Source organism: Tympanuchus pallidicinctus, unplaced genomic scaffold (assembly GCF_026119805.1).
Source record: "Tympanuchus pallidicinctus isolate F22 unplaced genomic scaffold, pur_lepc_1.0 scaffold3, whole genome shotgun sequence".
Taxonomy (NCBI): domain Eukaryota; kingdom Metazoa; phylum Chordata; class Aves; order Galliformes; family Phasianidae; genus Tympanuchus; species Tympanuchus pallidicinctus.
Genome location: NW_026294747.1, coordinates 14,511,645 through 14,533,707, shown reverse-complemented (window position 1 = coordinate 14,533,707; position 22,063 = coordinate 14,511,645). Strand labels below are relative to the sequence as shown.

At 36.3% G+C, this 22,063-nt stretch overlaps 1 protein-coding gene and 1 long non-coding RNA gene across 12 annotated transcripts in view; one reads left to right on the top strand and one right to left on the bottom strand.

The window, feature by feature from the left end:
* Window positions 1–22,063, bottom strand: part of CHID1 (chitinase domain containing 1) — a 127,633-nt gene that overhangs the window by 70,323 nt on the left and 35,247 nt on the right. For all 11 annotated transcript variants that reach the window (XR_008208951.1, XR_008208953.1, XR_008208954.1 and 8 more), the window contains exons 9-10: window positions 16,766–16,867; window positions 14,410–14,565 (exon numbers count right to left, since the gene is read on the bottom strand). Coding sequence is in view for 2 of the 11 variants with exons in the window: in XM_052692756.1 (XP_052548716.1) it covers window positions 14,410–14,565; window positions 16,766–16,867 (258 nt within the window). In the remaining 9 variants the exon portion in view is untranslated. The remainder of the gene's footprint in view (window positions 1–14,409; window positions 14,566–16,765; window positions 16,868–22,063) is intronic.
* On the top strand, window positions 13,111–16,516 carry LOC128085428 (uncharacterized). Its single transcript, XR_008208962.1, has 3 exons — window positions 13,111–13,286; window positions 15,785–15,838; window positions 15,966–16,516. It is a non-coding gene; the product is annotated as an uncharacterized LOC128085428 (long non-coding RNA).

The window sequence follows — 22,063 nt, the reverse complement described above, 5'->3', positions numbered from 1 at the left end:
AACAGTCTGAAGTATTCTAATCTAAGAACTTTTTCTGTCACATCATAAACTTGTGAAATACATGGAACTTAAGAGATTCTGTTTATAATTCTAACAAATACATGCTTCATCACTATCTGGGGTGAAAGCTCACATGTGGATATGGTGAACTTTGCAAGAGAGAAAAATATAAATTAAAAGTTATACAGTAAAAGCTTTAAAGATTTTCAATGCATAACGGAAAGAAATCATACACTGTGTAAGCCTAAATAGAACAACATACTAGCATAACAAGATTTACAGCACTGGTAAAGTTATTGTGCAGTTATCTGTTCCCAGCACAAAAGCAGTCCATTAAAATAAGCCTCCAGTACTGCTGCAAGACAGCATCCTATGTGCTAGGTTGACGAAAATCACTCTTCCTTGGTTCGGCAACATTTAAAACTAACACTGTCCACATAGAGACAAATAATCTGGAATCCATGCAAATTCGTTTCAAAGTAGGGGGAATAAAACATCTGCGGATTGTCCTTGAATATATACTTTTGGTACAACCTTCTATCAGAAAAGAGGGCACTAGAAAATGACTTGCCTTGTTTTGCTACAGTGGAGGAAAATGCTGCCAGTTAATAAAGTGAAAGATATGAAAGTTTCAAATGTCTGCGTTTTCAAATCACCCACATTTTTCAAAATCACAATCGAGACCCCTCAAGGCACAATATTCCAGGATTATTTTAATAAAGGCAAAATAAAACACAACAAAAAACTCCCTTGCCAAACTCCTGCATTCCCATTGCATTCTTTTAAAGGCAGTTAAAATGGTCTGAAAATTTCCTTTTAGCAGGCCATCAAATAAGGCAGAATATTCTACAACTCCCCCTTTGTTTATACTTTCCACGTATTCCTGGCAACCACAAAAACAAGGGAATAGGAGGCAGAATTTTCTTCAGAGTTCTCTGGATCATTTCATTTTTTGCCCAGTATCGGTAGACATTGTTGCATGCTAGGTAAAACCAGAACCAATGTTGGTAAGAAACATGTTCAGGAAGCAAGAGTACAAATTGTTTCCCATCTGTATGGCCTTTCTTCCCTTCAACTGTGCAGCAAGCCTGCTAGAGGTTTTGTTTGCTTAAAAAAAAGTCTTTTTTTTTAACCTGTTAAACATCTACTGTCCATTCAAATGGTCTAGGGACAAAAGGCAGAGACCCCAGTCATGAAGAGGACTTAGCAATAAACTAAGGTAATGAGTCTGAAGGTGTAAGATACAAGGTGGCAAACCAGAGTAGTAGCAAGAGCCTTGAAGAGAGAGTCCGGAAGGAATAGAGGATCAAGAATAACAAGAGATCATGCCTAGGACTTTTAAAATAATTGATTAAATGTATATGAAGGAAGAAGAAGGATAAGGTGTCCTTGCAAATAAGCTGAAATTTGGGAAGAACAAAGGAAGGATAGGAGTTTCCTGCAAAACAACATAAAGAAAAAGCTGAGAAGAAGAGTTTTGGCAAGAATCTGGTTAAACAAATTTATCTTGCAGATATATGACAGAAGATGCTGGCTTAGCACCTGTATGTAGATCTTGTTTGCTGGACAGAACAAAGAGTGATAGACTTTACAGGATACAAAGATAGTTTGAGCTGGACAAAGCAACAAACACTGAATCCAGATTACAAAGGTTGTATAAACAAAATGAAATGAAGGGGCGTACCTACTGGTGGGGGCACTAAGGGCAAACAGAGAAGAATGGGAACCCCGAGTACCTCAGCAAATGGGGAAAGGCTCGCTAGTGTCAGGATGCGGGGACAAAAGAGGGGCTGTGTCCCCAGTACTTTGAGAGACTCCACAAGGGTGTGCTCCAATGGACTCTGTCTTGGTTTGAATAAAGAAAGCTCCTCCTCAATCTATTTAAGGATAAAGGTGTCTGAGCAAGCCTCATGGAGCAGAAATCTTCTTATGAATGTGAGATTAAAAAAAACACAACGCCACCTAAACAAAAGCACACAGCAGTTTAACCACTCTGGCTAACATTCGAATATTCATTATATCATCACTTCCCAGTGTTCTTGAATTGTGCATTAGCTATATTCTCCATTGCTCTAAACAATGTACCACAGATCTTTTAAGTGGTATCCTTTTAATTTTAGATGCATAGCGGCTACAAAAGCACAAAATGCATACAAAAATGAATTTCAAAAATGAGTTTCACTTTCATAAAATCTCAGTATTTGCCAAAGTTAAAGGTATCACCCTTACCTGCAGTACTCCTAGTATTAAAATACATACACATTTGCTTTTCTGATAGTTCAAAATAAAGGGGAAAGAGATTAAACAAATTTCTAACTTTTCACAGCAAAGTTAACATGAGAGTTAAGAAAGAAAATAAGAGTATTTTACTCCTATTTAAAATCTTGCCTTTATGCCACCATATCCTTTATCTTTCAGAAATGTAACCAGGAGTTTTTATCTTAGCCAAAAGAATGTGGGTATGGAGCATGGATGCCTGACTGTTTTTAATAAGCTTTCCTTTTATTTGCTGCACAAACTCCACTACTTTTCTGATCGTATTAATTCTAGTTTGCTTTGGAGGTGATGGGACTGGGGGTGGAACTTCACACCCCTGGCAGTGCACAGTTATTTATAAACACCCTGATTGGAAATACAGATTTAGCAAGAACGCAAAAGAAAAGGAATCATTTATGCATGTTCTCCTCGATACCATATTGGTTGTAGTCAGCAGTGAAAGACACAGGCCTCAGTTTGACAGCTCCTGTAAAAAAAAAAATCTGGAAGAGGAAAATCCCACGTTAGCAGACAGATTGCTATAGGCATAATGAGAAACTGTTCAAAGGAAGTGCAAAGATATGGCAGGTTCTCTAATTAAGAATATAGCTTCAGGCAATGGGGTTTGAAAGTTCTGATCTGAGGTCACAGATACTCCTAAAATAGCAGATATATACATAGATGGGATGAGTATTTGAAACTTCAATATAAGCTGTGTGTAAGATATGCTAAAACATTAATTTTTAAATTTATTCTTATAATAACCCTGAAAACAAAGATTTCAAGTTTAAAAACAAATCAAGCTCTGATAATAGATTATTCTGTGAAAAAGTTTGTGCATATCAGCTTTTCAAAAAACGTATTTCTTTTTAAATTTCATCTCAAGAAATATTCCATTACTACACTTCAGATACTAAAGAAATTTAAGCTGATAAAACGTTTTAATTGCACACTTTTCTAAACTTAAATAAGGGAGAAATGGGACAGAAGATGAATATCAGAATCTAAGAAAGATTCTGAACAGTGGTCTAAGTATAAGCAGCCAAGCAGAAAATACAACCTATATTGGTTAACTATTAGTCTATGGTCTTCAAGCATATTTTGGAATATAAGACACAAACTCCAAAGCCAGCTTCCCATCAGCACCTCGTGGACAAAAATAATCTAAAATTTCAAATGAGAAACAATTAACATGTAAGAGCACAGATAATCAGCTTAAGTTATGCACATTGCTGAGAAGGGAATTTTAGTGAACTTGGAGTGAACTTGGATGACTTGGAGTGATCAGACAAAAAAAAAAAAAAGCAGCTAAAAGATCACATCATGTCCTACTCAAGTACAAGATTACTGAGAAGTCTTTCTGAGTAAATTGTTTGCTCTGTTGCTACAGACTCCCTGCTGCTTTAATCTATCAACTAAGGCACCTAAAGATATTAAGCTTATGTTCCTAACACATTCCATTCTTTCTATATATATCTTTCCATCAGTACTAACATAACGTTATTTATTTTTGGAAGACATTACTGTATGTAGTAAAGCATACAATCAATCTTATTATGCAGCTTGATAACGACCGTTTCACAACAGACTAATAGCAAGTGGTTTCCTTGCAAACTATGAGTGTTTACTATTAACTTTAGGCAAATTCATGTTTCAGTACCAGACCCTCGAATTAAAAAACAAAACAATGCCCAAATACATTGAACAAACAAAGAAGCAAATTGATTTTTCAATTTTTCTTAATGCAGTTGCTAAATAAATGCTGCCAGTCAGCTACAGAGCTCCAGGCATATCTTATGCTTAATATTACCTTTATGGATTTACTCAAGGATGACTCTGGGGGTAGGGAGCAAGAAGAAAACACTTCATTTTTGTAGAGGTTTTCAGATCTGATTGAAATTTATTGATGGGGCTCTCTGTAAGCTTGACGCTTTTCTGCTAGTGGTGCAGGGCTTTTTTGTTCTGTCTGGGGATAAATCTAAACTAAATACAATATTTCTCAAGCATCTTAGTTTCTCCTGACCTAAATTCTAATTGATTTTCTTAAGATAAAGCTGTTTTTCAGTTGAGATCTTCCATCAGCTTTCTTTCATCACTAGATTTGTGTGGACATATTAAAAGAACAACTAAAATATACCTGAGAATAATCCTTTCTAAATCAGAAAAGAATCACGCACATACTGCTCTACCTGGACACACTCTTAAAAGGAAGCATTCTTGCTTTATTAATTCATAGTTCTAAAAATCTTTTAACTAGTATCTTTGATATCCATTTTGTACATACAGGTGTTCAATACTAGTTTCCAAAGTCAAAAGTAATAGCAATTATGAGTGATAAGCAATTTACCATTCATCTTTAACTATTTTACCTAGTCTCGTGCTCTAACTCATATTCCCAACAAACAGATGAGTGAGCAAAAGAGAACAGAAACAAAGCCAGAGTAAAACTCAACACTTGAGAATGCCTGGACTTAATGTCAACAAAATACAATTAAAGAATTAGAGCAATCCCAGTGCAGAAGAAACTAGATTTTAAATTGGTAACTAAGCAGCTGTCAAAGGGATATGATGGGACACCCTCATCGTATTTTTAACTGAACGTTTAATTGTTATTTGCAAAGACTCTACGGTCTCCAGGTTATTTTTACCACATTATGTACATTCACTAGATAATGTGGGCTCAAGAACACCAGTCCGCAATGAGGATATTACTTTCACAGGTTTGGTGACCAAAGGTCTTGCTGAGGATTGTTGTCTCATCGATTTCTCTCTTTACATTCTCATAATTTACGATGCTAAAATCTAGGGTCAATTCCATAGGTTGCTATTGCCAATGCAAATCACAACTTCTCACTTGTATTGTCCATATTAAAATATATTCCACTTCATACAGAGTTTTCTCAAACTATCTAGTGCTTTATTACTATGAAATGAGGAATACAGAGGAATAAATATACCTAAATTCATTAAAATTAATTCAAAGCAGTGAAAGAATATGGAAAGCGACAGCTTCATTGACTTCTACCTTTTCAGGTTTATAGCTCCAAGTGAACATCATATTAAGCATATTAACGCACAACTCAGTTCGAACCAGCATAGGAAAATAAATCTCTAGGATTTAGTCAGCATTTACTTAGGCTACTGATGACTCAAGGAAGTTTTGCTTTTACTCAAACACAAATAATTATCTTGTAAAACAGCAACGTCTCTAAATTTTGGTAAGTACAAGGAAACACTAATGATAAGATGATCTACTCTGAGTTGAAACACTGTAGTAGATAATCATTCTTGCATTGAAAAGTGCAAGCACCGCCTGCCTCTATCACCCCATCCAGTATTTGAAGGCAGCAGGTGTACCCTCCAGTCTTTGTCTCATGTTACCCCTCTCGCTTGACTGATGTCCTCAAACACAAATGGGGCATGCACATACCTGCTCTAAGCCTGGCAATGCAGATATTTTGAACTGCATGTGAAATAAAATTCTGGAGAAATTTTCTTTCTGCTCTCCAACCACAGAAGTGGTAAATGAAAAAAAAAAAAAAAAAGCTGAAGTTATTTGTAAAAGTTGTGATATATGGAGTGATTTTAAGGTTCTCAAAGACAGTTTCCTTCTGAAATAGATAATGAAAGCTACACTTAAGTTAATTATGGAAATGACTACATTAAATGGTAAGAAACTAGCAACTACTCAGGATTTACAGATATATTTAGGGCATAATCTTGTAGATTTCATTCAGCTTTCAAACAGCGCATTTGTAATAATATTTTTAATAGTGTTTATCTTTCTAAAAGGAAATGAAGAATCAGTCTATCTTGATTTCTATCTTAGCCATGAACAATACTATGTTCCAGTAGCATTTTTGAAACACATCTCTCATATTGTTAGCACACAAAATCCAAAACTGATTTAGAATTTGCTACTCAGCATTCCTAGACACATTTTCCTAAAACAATCACAAAAACATTCAGTGGTGGGGAAAAAAGAAAATCACCTTCTACTTCCCTGTACTAATAACATAGAGAAATGTCTCAAGAAAATGTGAAGAAAATATTCATTGCACCTTTTACAGCTACTGAACGCTATCAGTAGAAACCTCATTCGATCACCCACTGTATAACTCAAGTGTAAACAAGTTGCTCACACAAATCAAAAGCTGTTAATGTTGTGGAACACATTTGCACTTCTATTATTTCAAAGGCTCTGGAGCTATATGCTTCATTATTATTTTCTGTAAGTATTACTTGAAGCCTATTCAGAACCTTGTGTATTTCACAGGCTGGCTCTTGACTCGCTTACTGAGTCCTTCCATCAGAAACTGGATCATAGAATCATATAATAGAATGGCCTGGGTTGAAAAGGATCACAATGACCATCCAGTTCCAACCCCCTGCTATGTGCCAACCAGCAGACCAGGCTGCCCAGAGCCACATCCAGCCTGGCCTTGAATGCCTCCAGGGATGGGGCATCCACAACCTCCTTGGGCAACCTGTTCCAGTGCATCACCACCCTCTGTGCAAAAAACTTCTCCTAATTTCTAACCTAAACCTCCCCTGTCTCAATTTAAAAATCGTTCTGTGCAGTCTGTCACTGTGGTATCTACTTTCTCCAAAATCATGCATAATAAACACACACATTTCTTCTTGCCTTCCAAAATAACCATGCACAAAAACATGGAGAACCTGTAGAAATGTCTGACTTTCCTTGTTTTGTTTTTTTAAACAGAAATTCTTCCACTGCCTTTTGCAAAAAAGTCATCAATTTTTTTTGTAATATTACTGCTTATAGTAATTCTGCCATTTAAAAACTTGTCAAAATGAAAAGAGGCACTCAGACTTTATGATTCTGTACATCAATTTTTAGTACAAATTAGGACTGAGCTTTGAAAATAACAACACTGTAACACATCATGAAGCAGTCTCGGTGCAAATGGATTTACCTGGATGCCACAACACAATACAACACACTTATTGCTAATGTGTTTCAGTCCAGAACAGATTACAGATAGTCCGAAGAAAAATATACTGCAAGAACTGGGTCACAAAGATACTGCTGTGCCACACTGCTTGACAATATACTCACAGCCAAATAATGAAGACAAATAATGACTTCAGCAGATCAGAAAGAAAAGAAAAAAAAAGAACCAGTTTATCAGCATTTACCCTAAGATACAGAGTTTGCTTTAAAAAGAACAGAAACATAAAAAGTGCTTCTCTTTAGCAAATAGAGTATATAATTGTCTTATAAAATTGTCGCCATATAAATTCAACATTAAAATTATATCTGAGTTACTAAGAACTAACTACTAACTAACATCCTAGCTCTTAAATCCATATTGATGATATGTAGCTCATTTCAGCAGGCCTGTAAAAAGGAGTTCAATATCAGAACTAATGTCTCAGTGTACTAAAGAAAGGTGAAGATGCGAAATCTTTACAGAGATATGTGAGAAAACTGTCTACAAAGGTCAACCAATACTTTTATTCAACATCCTAACTTTGTCTGAGTTGAAGGAGAAGATGCTTCAGAACAGCTTTTATTACTTAATTATTACTTTAATGATAATAAGGAGGCTTTCCTCTCAAACATATGATGGTCAGATTTTTTGTTTGTCTGGGATTCTTGCGGTGATGGGGAAGATGAGATACAGTGTGAGGTGGGTTGTTTTTTTCTGAGCATCCACTGCGTTAATATTTAATATTTAGCACTTTCAGTACTAAGTCAGATTTCTACTCCCTACCCGCCCACTTTGTCTATCTGCACTCTTTGCACATTGTACTGGTCCCTTTCATGGAGATTATTGTGGATTTTCTTTTCATGCTCTACTTCTAGTATTGAGAAAAGGAAGATGGCCAGTGGTCTCCTACAAGCATTTATGTTCACAACCCTTTAAAATGAGGGTATTTTCTGATAACAATGTCTCACAAAGGAAAAAAACAGTCACCAACGCTTCTCTCTCCTGTCAGTAAGTACTGTCTCACTCCTATTGGTGAAATTTGCAGCCACAGCTCAAAAAGAAGAGCTGAAAGTGACTGAGTACGAGGTGCAGCTGCTACCCTGATGTAAGATTAAAAAAAAAAAAGAGCTTTGGGGCATGGCACAGCATCATACACAAAATCCATAATGATTCCAGCCAATAACAAAACTTATTTTCATGGTACCTGAAGGCTGATCAGAGTCTGGGTCAAGTCTAGACTCCATGAAGGACAGAAAGCTGTCCTGAAGGATAAAGATCACTTATCTTGGTTTTAGTTCTAACTACTTTCTCAGCAATCATGACAATTCAATTCATTTGAACAGATTAATATTAAAATTTGGAAATGAGGACTGCAAAATCCTCAATGCAAAGCAAATACAAAAGCTATAAGCTGCTTTCATTCAAGACTTAGAAGAAAAAAATGCATATTAAAAAAAACTATAACATGGAAAAAATGACATCCATAATAGATATCAAACAATATCCCTCCTTTAACAAAATGCAGATGATTTCATTGCTGTCAATTTTCTAGTAAAGAGAATAGGCAATCAGAGCCTGGCTCTATTCAAGCTATTCAGGTAGTTATATAAACAAGCCCTTTCTTACAGTGCCTGCATTCAGAAACATATATTCCGTTACTTCATTTCATTTACTTAAGTCTACCCAACTTTTTTATGGTCAGACACAAACAACGAAACACTGTTCCACCTAACCATAACCAATGAGGAAAAGAACATAGATATATATATATTAAAAAAAAAAAAAAAAATCCAAAAAAAACCCCAATGCATTTTTCACAGGAAAAAGTGATCATATCCAGGTTGACCAGCTTATGGGCATGTGGTGAGGAAAGGTTCCATGAGATGACACAGAAGCCAAACATGGGCTCTTGGGGCTGGACGGTCAGAGCTGGCGTGCTCCCAATATAGACACAAGACAGAGAGATCCAACTGATTACAGCCAGCACCCCAGGCCATGCACCCCTCCCAATCAATGGAGGCTAGGTCTCAAGTTGATCAATAAGCCTCATCCAAGCTGCCGTTTGTTGGCGTAAAAAGAGAAGGACTCTGCAGGAAGGTTTGGATTCTGAAGACATAGAAATTTACTGTGCATAGTGTATTTAGTCAGCTCTGCAACTTCCTCTCGCCTAAACTGTATGAAGATACTAATCATATGCAGGAGGCCCTTTTCAGCAGCCCAACTAATTTGCAATGGTACTGAATATGGAAAGTGTCTTATGGGGACAGTCAGTACCAGACAAAAATTAATAATTATCCTTTCAGCATTGAGCATGATAGAGGATGGGGCAATTGGGAGTTAAGGGACTAATAGCAGAGCAATCTGGACGCACAGATGGTGCTACTTGTTCTATGTTGTCTGTTAATCATCTTATATTGAAAGAGATTCAGTCAGTGCTGGAAGTGTTTTTAGGTTCATCACTAGTGATCTCACAAGCCCAAATAAAGCTTCCAAAGCAATGAGCTTTTTTCGCTTTACTGTATACTGGGTGAATACACCCACATGCAAATCTGAAAATGCAAGTCAAATTTAACTCACAGTAAAGGTTTCTGGTTCCTATTTGTTTGCTTTAGACCATAGAAGTATTTTTCCCAATTCTATCATGCTATCTTCTAACGATTCAAATATGAGAGAGCAAAGAAAAAATTATATCATTATAATTTTGTCAATGTTTGAACATCTAAATATTGCATGTAGCAAGCAAATTTAACACTAAATAAAGAATCCTCAGAGAAAGAGAGGAGCACATTTCACAGCAATATGCTCAACATTTAAATTGTACATCACAACTGACTTTTTGTTTCTTAAACAGATACACATTCATCTATAACCAATGTGTCATAATACAATGGAACCTCAGATCTAATGACTTGTCTAATTAATACAAGCCACCTTTCCAGTATTTCTGAATTCCAAACAAGGAATGTGTTTTTACATAAAAATAACAATTGTAGCAATTTGGTATTTAAGGTAATTGTAGCAGAAATGCTAAGTCAAGACTTGAACCAATGATTGAGCAGCTGGTGGGAAGGCAGGACCAACCCAGGGGAGCTCAGGTGTATGCAATGCATCTGAGTGACTGGAAGAGGTGGAACCAGGATCCACCCCGTCCCAGACTTCATTTAAGAGTTGGCAGAGGAGACAAGAGGAGCTCTGTGGGGGTCCTTCTATCTGAGGCTTTCCAAAGGTATGTAGCATCCCTTCTTTATTTCTGTCTATGGCTGCTGCATTTGAGCAAGTTCTTCCTTGCTGCAGCCTAGGGCCTTGCTACTCTGCTGTAATTGTTGTGCTTTCCATTGCACTACAGTCATGTTTACCACTTGGACAAGCTGGCGTATAATGATTTCGCCTCATAAAGTGTTCTAATTTATCTGCGTTAATTCACCTTCCATTCCTAAGGGGAGGAAGAGATATCCATGTAATGGAAGCCACGTGTAACAGAGTTTCACAGTGCAAATTTAATAGAATAAATCTCTTGAAGTACTCCTGAATTATTTAGACAGTTCTAGTATAAAAATAACTTCTTTCCAATGCCAAGCCCAACTCTAATTTCCTTCTATCATGCTACAGATCTGCCTAGCACTATAACTTAGGAAGGAGCTTAACGGTCTCTCCAATGAAGTGGAGAAGTGTATAACAGATCAAGAGGACATTCAATTCCACAGGGCTAACTGGAGCATTGGTTTATTTGAAATATTAGTTACTGCCTGAAGTTACATAAACTATGAGTAAAACAGATTAAATCAGGAGACAAAATCCTGATGCAAGGAGGTAGTAGAAGTCTTGAGAGAATTACAGCAGGAAGATAAATGTTGTAAAAACCTTGAAAAGTTTGAAGAGCAACAGCCTCCCTTAAATATGTTTTTTTTTACCTTCTATGAGAAAGTCATGAGTCACTGTTGACCCAAATCTTCTTAAATTGTTGCTAAGAAATTGCTGCTAATAAAAAAACAGTAATTCAGAGCAAAAAGCTCATCTCTAACTGTTTAGAAGTACTACTTTTTATTACTTGCTATTTAGAGAATGGAAGGCAGCCAATAAAATTCTCAATAGAGTCCAACATCCTCACAATAGCAAGTCATCTTATTTTCCATCTCTAAATAGCACAATGTGTTGTCAAATTAGTTTCTCCCTTGCTTCGACTACTATTTATTATATCAATCTTCTTAAGTATTTAAAAATTAACATAAAAATCCCTATTCAGATTCCTTTAAATAAAAGCTGAGCATAGACAGCATTGTCTGACAACAATGGAGTTATTCACATATCTATTTTCAACAGCTGCATTTGGAACAAAAGCAGCCTGAATGCAGGATATATTCTTAAGTTATCTACAGCTAGGTAGAACAGAGAGGTATCTTCCCTCTTGCAGCACTACACAAAAAAGGACATAGTGTCTTTAATAGATAAGAGTTTGCAGGGGTGTGCTCAATAACTAAGGCTGATTTATTAAATATAAGAGACACCATTGCCATGTGATAGCCTTTGATTTACGTGGTTTCTAAGTCACAGCTACCAATAGACTTATGAGCTCCCATTTTGTCCAGGTCATAAAGGCGGTGTATTTTAGATGGCATGCGATAACACCACTGCATCATTGTATAACCTCCCCTGAGAAAACCATGAGAAAACAATGGATATTATTGCAATTGAAATGTAATGATTAAGATAGATTCTGAAGAAGCAGATAGCTAAAGGGGGGAAAAATTACAGGAAGGTAAAAGCTTGTGAGATTGAGGGGCTTGCTGACCTGATACAGGTACCAAAAAAGTCCTGTTTAAAGATTCTGCCGGAAAGCGAAACAATTTTGGCTTTGGGAGAAAATGAAGAATTACTTATCCAAGATGTATTTTCCAAGATGCTTTTGAGATAAAGAAGAAATATTGTCAGGATGCCGTACCAGCATTGGACAGACTGGAACAAACTGACTGATCATTAGAGTAGCAAGTCAGCCACATCAGCTTATGTTCTGACAGGATTTTAATGCAATGGTAAGTTTTAAAGTATCTTAGCAGTTCAGACACCCGATTCTTGATAGCTGGAGGGCAGTAAACATTGCCAGAAGGACTGGAGGTGATATGGGGAATCATAAGTATACAGCCTTTATTCCAGTTTATCATTTTGTACGAACTGTATTAGAACTAAATATACAAGGGAATGTAGCTTCCCTGCAGCTAAACTGCAGTGGTACTTGTTAGATTAAAGCATAAAAATGTGCTATGATCTCCAAGACAAACTTCACTGTATTAACAAACAGCACTGGTGAATGAGCTGCAAGTCAAAGCTCAACACATTGTTATGGCAAAAATAAGCAATAGTTCCTGCTGTAACAATTCTCAAAGACAAGCTACATTGTGTTGTCAAAGAAAAATTGTTTTCTTGTCATTTACTTCTGATTTTTATACTTGGGCACATAAAACAAGCATTCTGCTTTCTATAGTGTGTATGCAGAAAAGGAAGGTTCTATAATTTTTCAGCAAAGTAACAAAGCAGTTCTACTTTCAGAATGTATTCTGCATTTAAAAAACAGAGCTATAGAAATAGAAGTTCTATTGAAAATTATTTACTTAACAGTTAAATTCAGTGAATTAAATCTGCCTGCATTCAGAGCCTCCTTCAATTACTTAATTACTTTCTATCCTGAAGAAAAACAAACAAGACTAGCAAAGGTTTCTGCACTTCCTGAATGTAATTTTGTGTGTAAGCTATCTACATGTAATTCCATGTATAAGCTATAATAACAATTGTAAGTATTGGCCTGTTGAAGATCTGCATGTGCAATAAATCTGACATGCAAAAACCTGAAGAAATGTCTACAGTGACAAAGCTGATACCTCCATTCAGCACTTAGTTGAAGAATTGTTTTATTTTCAGTCTTATTAATAGTGCTTCATTTTAACATCGCTATCATTACAACATAATAAGGGTATATTAAAGAAGCACAGACTCTGATCTTCACACTTTCTACAGATCATGAATAACACCTGAATTACAGTCACTACCAAAGTAGAAGCTCAAATTCACTAAGGAGCAAAGGTAAGGAAGATAAATAATGAAGGCACCCACTTCTCCACTGAAAGTCTATTTTTTAATATTGTATGAAGCAGATACAGAATGAGAAAATAGGATAATGCCTCAGCTGTGTGTTATTTAGAGACAGAAAAAATATTTAGATGAAATATTTTTAATGGAATTGGAAGGGTGGTTTTTTTTTTGTTTTTTGTTTTTTTTTGTTTTTTTTTTTAAGAGGGATGGAGGGAGAAAGAGGGTCTCTGATAAGCTAAGCCTATTATGGGCATGAACATCTTATCTTATACAGTCTATTCCTTAATATTTCAGTGCCTAACTTTTTAAATGTTATATGGGTGTAATGCAGTTTGTAATCTATGAGCAAAAATCAGAATAGTCACCTTGTGTGCTTCAAGGCTTGGGTTTATTTTATAAATTAATACCAAATTTATGAAAAAGGCTGTTTGTTTTTTTTTTTTTTTCCCTGCCAAATTCATACTGGTTTTATTGCTTTGTCTTCTGGCTTGATGCACTGTACCCCTACTGTGTTTCTGTGAAGCTGCTTATTATATGTGGCTATTACCCAAAACTAAAACAACCATTATCTTTGGAGAATCGATATAAAATTTCAGGCTATCTTTCAAATACATCCCTTTATCATCTTATGGATTTTTGTCTCCAGGTGGGCTTACTACAGCTTTTTCTATTCAAAAGAAATTTGGAGGCCTATTGCTGTTTGACACCAGTATCAAATTTGAAAGTAATAGGTAACAACTTCAGGAACTGAGAGAAAAAAATCCATAGGTCAACTAAATGAAACCTAAACTGATCTAGAGCATAAAAAATAAAGCAAAACACTAACAGAAAGATGACAAACCACACGTATAATACAGGTAGAGGAAGGAGAGAAAATTACACAACCATTTTTCCCATCAGTGTTCTAACAGAATACCTGTGCCATCTATCTGCACTTCTGTACAGCAAACAACTGATCTTACTTTGTAATCAGTGAGCCACTTTTTCATGCATAGGTTTATCATTTTTGTCATTTCTATGTTATCAACACATCTATACTTTTTAAACATAAACGATTATAAATTTCCGAGTTTGTGAGAACATCATATAAAAGTACTATCCAGGAAAGTCTTACCTGGTACCGAGGATTGGCTCCCCCAAGGCTCCCAAAGCAGAATAGTCCATGCCATAGAAATTCAGCCCTAGAAGTATTTTATTTCTCCATTTTGAATCAGGATCCAATACTTGAATACAGGCTCGTACCCAGGGCAGTGGGGAATTTGGACCAGGTCTGTTGAGTTAGTAAAAAATCAAACAAGCTGTGAGAGAAGGTGCACATTTGCCCTCATTAGCTTTATCTTTTGAACTAGTATAATTGTAAAGAGCAAACTATGGTACACAAAAAAAAACAGCGAAGGTTAATTTACAATCCTACAAAGGTTCCATGCCTGCTCCTAGATGGCTTGAACTACTGATGCACATAGGCTGCTTGCCCCACTCAGCTTGGTAACTCACTTCTGTGGTGAAGAGACATGAAACTTTTACTGTAGGTTTCCAGCTAGCATGTTTTCTCTGTCATGGAGCTTTGCACGCTGCCCACGGAACACTTCAGAAATCTGTACAACTTCAGTTGTAAACAATACAGGTTTCAGTGACTGCTTAAGGTTTGCACGCTACTTCTGCTTGAAACCCCAAACAGATAATTGCCTACTAACAACAAAAAGCTACATGAATGAAAAAGTGTAGCACTAGAATACTCAGAGCAGTTGAACTGTTCTATATGCAGTATCAGGATTTTAGGCTAATTTGCTTCCTAGCTCATCAGGGACGATAGCAACAATTTCTACTGCAAAAATTCAATAACATGATAAAAGTAAAAGCATGTTCTAATCTTAGAACTATAAACATCCTAGGATCTACTTTGCTAATTATCTGCCTACAGGCCTTTAAGATATCAGTGACATTAAAACCATGTGCTAACAGTACAGAAATTTTGCTGTATGTGCTATCCTGCATTTAAAATACTCAAACCAATCCAACTTAATTCAAAAGAAGATCATCTGAACAATTTTTTTCAAATCCTCTCTCAGAAACTTTATTTCTCAGAAAATGTATTTTGAACACAATGGGTGTGTTAACTGAAGACTGCCTTCCTTGCATGTTGAAGTACGAAAAAAGCCTAGCTCCAAGCCAGATCAAAGTAGCTTAATGTAGCAGTGGATGTATTAAGATGAGACTGTGCCATAATGGATCTTGTGATTTTAACATGTCATAAAGTATGGTGAAGCTTCACCATACAGGAAAGATGGTAGCATACAGTATAGTGTATCTCTAAATGTATCCCAGGTTCTACATAGGTTTGAAAAGTCTATATGAAAGTCCTTAGCATCTCATCTTCATAGATGAGATTTATATAGAGGAAAGCTACAATATTATCTCTATGCTGCATATTTCAGCAGAAGAGGGTAACAAATAACTGTTTTAATTTCAAATATGTTCCTTTTCCCTAGGGTGCTAGGCTTGATGATCTAGAAAAAAGGTCTGGGGAAAGGGATAAGAGATAGGTAAGCTTAATAGAAAAGAACTTCAGTCTCTTCAGAAATAAACCTGTGTAGACACTATCAAAATGCTAGAATGCTACAGGTGGCAGAGGTCTTAGTGATGTAATACATGCATTTCTACATCTGCCAGCTTACCACAAATGTTAACCGTAGACAACCATACTGAAGCAAGATAAATTGAATCACCCTGGAAGTCAAAGAGCATGTCTTTGTCTGCAATTTGGAGATGAAATGAACCACACTTCTGGAGAATGATGACGTTAAAAGTCTGAGTTTAAGGATCTCTCAACTTGATTGCTGTTCCACTTCCAAAGACATAAAAATCGTAAGTTCCTGAAAATGGATATTCACATACAAGAGTGGAGTTTTGTGTTGCTTTTCAGTTAGATAAGTTGGTTCATTGAGTTGCTCCACAACAGCTGTAAAAGTACAAAGAAGGGACTACTGGAGGAACATAAAAACATGTTTAACCATGATCACATCAGCAGTGCTGTCAAAACACAGTCTGCTGCCTCATGAGGAATCAGACAAGTGTGTTGTCAATTGTGCTTTAAAGCTATTCTTTCCAATGACATGTACTGGATTATTCTGTACCATTGTGCAAAACTCTGTCAAATAACTAAAAGTGAAAAATTCACCTGGAAACAAATGTCACAGTACCAATAAAAGAATAATTATTTAGATCAGGTGCAAAGCCTTCTAATATACTATGTGCCAAATCTTTACTGCAGCTAAGTCCAAACTATTTGCTGGTTCAAAAATCAGCTGTTCTAATTACTAATCCAGAACTTTAGTATCTGATACAGTCAATATATGCTATCTGCTCAGTGAAAATTTAAAAAATGACGAACCTCACATTGTAGATTTCATAAGGGCATAAATAGGAATCAGTTACTTCAGTTTTTTGTTTTTCCAGTGTTAGAATCTTACCTTTGTGGTGTTGAGTAGTCATATGTCATGAGACTGAAGCTGTCTACTGCTGAGGCCAACTGATCAAATTCTTTCTTTGTGAACATTCCTGGCTGGTTAGTCCTTTTAAAACAAATTTTAAAAAGAAATAATTAAAACAAAAACAAACAAACAAAAAAACGAAACACCAGAAAGAAAAATTATTTTCACAACCTGGCTGACATCCCTGCCCAAAGCGCGTGGGTTGGAACTAGGTGACCTTTATGATCCCTTCAAACCACAATCATTCTGTGATTCTATAAAATTGAATGAACCCATTCTGTCCTCAGTATGAGGAAATTCCACTCCATGACCTTCATCACACAAAAGTTTAACTATGCCTTCAGTATACCATTCTATGAATTCTTAACCCCCCTCTGACTATTTTAATTAAAAACAAGTAACTTTATTCACCATTTACAAAATCTAGCTTCATGAGATGAGAGGATATATTTTTGATAGCTTTGGATTCATAGAAACGCTGGACTTTCTTAACCATTCAACCCAACCAATTACTGCACACAAGTTCTGAGTATGTTTCAAAAAGAATTCAAAACATCAAACTAGCAATGCACAAAAGGAAGCCTTAAGCACATGGCAAAGATGCATGGAGATCACTGTCCTCAGCCAGAGGGCTCTGAGGCACAAGTAGAGAAGACGTGTGTTATCCTAAATAGCCTGGGAGAGTAGGGTTTGCAGGGGAAATCTACAAAGAAAAGAGTAGTTTAACATTTACAGCCTCTTCTATAGAAATGCATGAGAATACACTTGAGAACAGAGGGGAAGATACTGAAGACTTCACAACTTTCCAGTGATATTACTTTTCCTAGAAATTAGCAGATGACCCCTATCTAGACAAAGCACAGATTAAAACCACTCATGGTCCAACTCAACTGTAAAATCCAAAAAGATGCTCAATAACAGATGCAAGTAATAAAATGAAAAAAAAAAAATCACTTGTTTTGACCCTTATCGCTTTTGGATCAGTGTCTAAATTCTTCATTCAATATTATGTGTTAAATGGACCACCAGAGCATAACCGCATTCATTTATCAGTTTGAAAGGACACTTTAGGAAAGTAGTTAACAGAGTACAGGTTATAAAGTGGGGCAGAATAAATCATTTAACATATGTCATATTATAGGTGAGTAAAGCATGAATGACATTTGCAAGTCAGGTCAATGAATGAGACCAAATACACGCTGGAATACATAGCTCAAATTTGTACAAAGCATAGCACTGCTCTAGCAGGTTCAGGTTTTCAGAACCAGTGATATAGCTGTCACATTAAAAAGAAATTCCAACCTTTTCTTTCCGAGGTTTTAACAAATTAATATAAATGTTTGCTTCTGGAACCCATTGCTGGATCCTAATTTTTTGGATAGTTATCTGCTTGTGATTTGCTGCAACTGCAAGCTACAGCTGTTTTCCAAAATAAACAGAATGAAGGACATTTTTGAAATAATGTCATGGCAACCTGAATGCCTGCAGGCAACGCAATTCCCCAATGAAAACCCCAACAAAACACATTTTCAATAAATTGATTTTGATTACTCATGACAGGAAAAGCATAAAAAGTAATTATAATGTGCATTAGATATTATAGTGAGTTAGATTGCATTACAGATTAAGCTGGGTAGTATTTTAATGAAACTTGGGTGTAGAGGGCAAGTAATGTATCCACTTTTCATATGTATTGTCAAGGAATGTGGAAAAAATTGAGGTTAAATGGATATAGTCATCATTTTCTGCAAAGCAAGCTTGTAACCAAACTATTTTAACTACAAAGGAAATCCATTTGAGAAAAAGAGCATAAATTTCCAACTTAGAATAAATCTGGCAGTAAGGATGATGCTTTCATGGATGGTGTTTAAAAAAGTTCCTAAGGATAAAAACAAGTATTTTGGATACTTGCAAGGATAAAACAAGTATAACTATTATTCTTCTTATTTAAGGTTTTCCAAACACTAAATTAATTCCAACTTAAAGGCAGGTATGTTCTACTGGGTACATCATTGAGAAAACCACCACGAAGAAATTCAAGAGACTCTGCACAGAAAATACAACGGAAGTTCATGAGAGAAAAAGTTTTTAATGTAACCCAAATGTCTGTCATTCTTTTAAGCTCTAGATATAATTTCCAAAATATTCAGCAAAGTGACAGAGTCCATCAGCACTTACTTACAGTGTTGCACTTACTTATTGTGTTGCTTATCAATGCAACACAAATGCAAAAGGACAGAAGGCACGTACATGAGCATGACTGGCAGGAAAAGCAGATGATTTACTATATCTCAAAGTCTCTTTGCTTGGAACTAACCCTGACCTCTGAAGTGCTTCATTTTCTTTATCTTTGAGTTCACCTGAAGATAGCACTGGATAAGATAGTGAACGTACAGGATAAGATAGTGAAGTCGTACACTAAATAGAAATCTGCTGTGTGGGAAAAAAAAAAAAAAAAAAAAAAAAACACAGGTCCTGCTGGTCCACAAATATACTGAAATTATGTAATGAGTATTATGAATGTGAAACAATCTGGATTCAAGAAGTAAATTTAAAGCAGTATTCATAATAGCTTACAGTAAACCCTTTTTATTACTATTGTAAGATTTTTTGTGTTTTTTTGCCTGAATATCTTATGCAAATTTCATTCACCTTCCTTAACATTCTTCTCAGATGCACTAGTGCTGTCACTTGATTCTTACATCAGTTGTTAAGCACAGTTAACTAGGAAACTTAGTAACTGCTGACAATAAAACTTCTCAGCTACTCAGATTTGGAACTGGGCATCTAATCAAGCCTAAATTTGCATGTACGTGGACTATAACATCACCACAGAGATGACTTTTACTGCACTCTAGTTACTGCTGTGAAACAACAGCAAGCCCCAAGAGAAAACAGCAAAAGAAACCCCATATATTATTACAGAATGTGCAATCATTTTTTTCACCTGGACATGCTATCCTTCATGACATACAGCACACGCGCCCAGGTGCTGGATGAACTTGCCTATCTTGCCTGTCGTTTTCTAGCTAACTACTGCATTATGAAGAGAAAACAAGCACTCCACTTTTTGAGCATAATGTTTAAGGGACAGAAACATTTCTAAGAGGTGACACAGTCCAATTCTTGTTTGGACTACAACAGCTGTACAGGACATATCAATAGCTTTGCTTTAAAGCAGTCAGTTTCCTTGAGAAGTGACACAGCTTTCACCATGTGCTCCAAAGAGATTAATTTTCTTAGCTAAAATACTGATTTTCCTTTTCAAACCTTATTTCTACAACCATTCTTCCCATTTTTAGCCAAGCCACTTTTCACTTGACTAAGAAGCTGTGGCAGATTTACACTGATGGCCAGTTGAACTCCACCACAACCACTCTCTTATACTCACTCCTCAAAATAAGAGGAAGAAAAACATGATCAGGGAGGCAGGGGGAAAGACTCACAAGTTGAGATAGGGACTACTTGACTAAAGAGGAAAAAAGAGAAAAAAAAAAACACAAAAAAACCAGCAAAGGCCATGTAGAAGTAAAGAGGGAGAAAACAATTATTCTCTACTTCCCACTAGCAAGCAATGTTCAGCTATGTCTTGATAAGCAGAGCCTTAATATGCATAGTGATTTTTCAGGAGGACAGTCATCTTCATAATGAGAACCCACCCTTCTCTTTCTCCTTTTCCAGCTTGCATTTCTGAATGTGATGTCTTATGGCATGGAATTAGACTCTAGGTCAGACTGGATCACCTGCCCCAGCAATGTCCCGTCCCTACCTCTTGCCCATTCTCAGACTCCTGGCTCTTGGAGGTTGGAAGAGAACCTCAGTGCTGTGCCAGCACTGCTCAGCACGAGACAAAACTTCAGAGGGACAGCTAGACATTGTTCTAGCTACAAATACAGAGCACAGCATTATATGGAGTGTTGTGGAAACTGAACTCCATCCCAGACAGACCCAGTATAGAAGCTCTTTTAAGACTCTCCATTTTCATTTGTAGGCTTGTGACACAAATTTCTTTTAGACAATGCAGAAAAAAACAGCAATTTCCCTGAGATCGTAGCTCTTATTTGCATTCCTTATTCCATATATTCCATATTCCCTTCAGTTTGTTGTCACCTCCTGAGGGCTTACTGTTTTATGCATATAAAAAAACTACGATAGCACAGTACATAAATGTCAGAGACTCAGATGAAATCTCATTTTTCTAGCCATTTCTCTATACACGGCTTAGAATTTCACTGTCCTTTTTGATTATGCTATCCTTTTCAAACCTAAGTGCAGGGTAGCTTGTATCATAGCTTAAGAATCTCTACGACCTGCACCTTCCAAATAGCATATGGTCATTTGTATCGAAATCCCCATTAGCGTTTTACTGATAAGTATTTCTATAGGGTTTTGACTTTGTCATCTTTCATACTGAAAGACTGGAAAAAAAAATATTTCAACCATGCAAGCCACTTCATTTACTTTCAAATGAATCTACATTTTCAATTACTTCTTGTCTCACTATGATTACTCTCAAAATGAAATAAGGTAAGAAAAAAAGGTCTTGTAACTGACTTCTATTCCTGCAGGTTTGAGCTGCATTCTTGTTTGGCTACCTCACCTTCTCCCTCTCTTATAAGGGAGAGCTTTTCTTTATCCTCGTGTCTCTGAATAGTCCTTCATAATGGAAAGCTGATTGATTTTCTGTTTCCTCTATACGTTTATTTCAGAAGTCATCTGCTCAGTAATGACTTAATTCTCTTGTTGTGTGTAATTCTGTTTTCTCTGTAAACCAGCTGTTTGCAAATCTTCCCTTCTCTGCTCTTTCATCACCATAGATCTTATTAGTTTTCATAGCTCCTCACAGTTAGCTGCTCTGAAGTATAATGCTATTGCATTTTATGAACAGACCACTGAATTCAGTTAATGCATGATCACTGAATACAAATGCACTGGTTCTTTCTGCATCCAGCCCGTTCTACAGTAAACATGAGAAAGAGCTAAATCTCTGCTCTGTGGAGCATGCAATTCTAGGCATTGATAATGAAGCAGTTAAATGAATAAACAAGTTAAAATCCTAAATCATTTTCTTCTCAGTAAAAATCCTCTTAGCAGTTTTGTTGCTATTCTGTCTCATTTTAGCTTCACCAAAATCAGCTCACTGAAGTAATTCTCCTCTATCAATATTTAAAACAAAGTTCTACACAGATCCTGGTTTCTACGGATGTTCTGCACGTAGATTCTGTGATGTCTTATAAATGTTCCACTACAATGCCCTCCCACTGCTTGGTCTTGAGG